Raw genomic sequence first — 916 nt, forward strand, 5'->3', positions numbered from 1 at the left:
TTAATTCCTGCAATGAGCAGGAATGCACAGAAGATGAGGATTAAAAATTACATAATTTGATAAATTAACAGGATTATATTTAAAATTAATAGATCAGGAAGAGCTAAGAGAAAACTAACGGTCTTGGCCTCCTAGTCTCTCAACTGCGCGAGCAAAGCACATATGGAGATCTGGAGTCCACCGAAGCCTTGGGATTTTGGATCTGTTGTATGGCCTCACAGATCCTGCAGTACTCTCCATCTTTCTCTCTCCTTCCTCTTCTGAACTGTTGCCCAAACTCATCTCAGAACTCTTAGGGCCTTCTTCTTCATCTTCTTCCTTGTTGGAAGGATTAGGGTTTGCTGATTCAATTGAACAAGCTTCACAACCCATGACAGCCAACAGCTGCGTGCAGCTGATTATTTTGATCTTATAGTTGAAAATATTGCTATCTGGTTGAGTGTTCTACGGAGGAAGAGCAATTTCTGAGGCTTGTGCTCATCTGAAATGGTTGAAAGGAAGGGAAAGGGATGGAAGAGAAATTTTAAAAACCCTAAGACTGCTATTGTTGATTTTTCTTCTTTCTATCATCACTCTTGTGTTAAAAATATTTGTGTATGTGCTCCGGGTCGCTTTCTTAAGAAAAAGAATGAATGCGTAATAAATCCAAAATTAAATTAACAAAAAAAAAACAATTTTTTGATTGAATGATAATTTTTTTGTGCAAAAATGTTTTGTGTGGGGTCTGAATGCATTCGGGCTTCGTGCACAATGAGGTTGCTCAATTTGTGTGAATTTTATAACATGTACTTAACCTCAATGACACGAAGTTCAGATGTATCTAGACTCCACAAGTAATATTTTCTCCTAAAATGGAGGTTCGAACACAACTTATTGAAAAAAAAATTCATATATTTGGTGATGTAGTCATTCGGTA

At 36.9% G+C, this 916-nt stretch overlaps 1 protein-coding gene across 1 annotated transcript in view; it reads right to left on the reverse strand.

Annotated features, from left to right (window-relative positions):
- LOC110028418 (putative Myb family transcription factor At1g14600) overlaps positions 1–527 on the reverse strand; it is a 4,444-nt gene extending 3,917 nt beyond the window's left edge. The window contains exon 1 of the mRNA XM_020730251.1: positions 120–527. Within this exon, the coding sequence (XP_020585910.1) occupies positions 120–372 (253 nt within the window). The 5' untranslated portion in view covers positions 373–527. The remainder of the gene's footprint in view (positions 1–119) is intronic.
- Positions 528–916: the final 389 nt, after the last annotated feature.

Source organism: Phalaenopsis equestris, unplaced genomic scaffold, assembly GCF_001263595.1.
Source record: "Phalaenopsis equestris unplaced genomic scaffold, ASM126359v1 Scaffold000511, whole genome shotgun sequence".
Taxonomy (NCBI): Eukaryota; Viridiplantae; Streptophyta; class Magnoliopsida; order Asparagales; family Orchidaceae; genus Phalaenopsis; species Phalaenopsis equestris.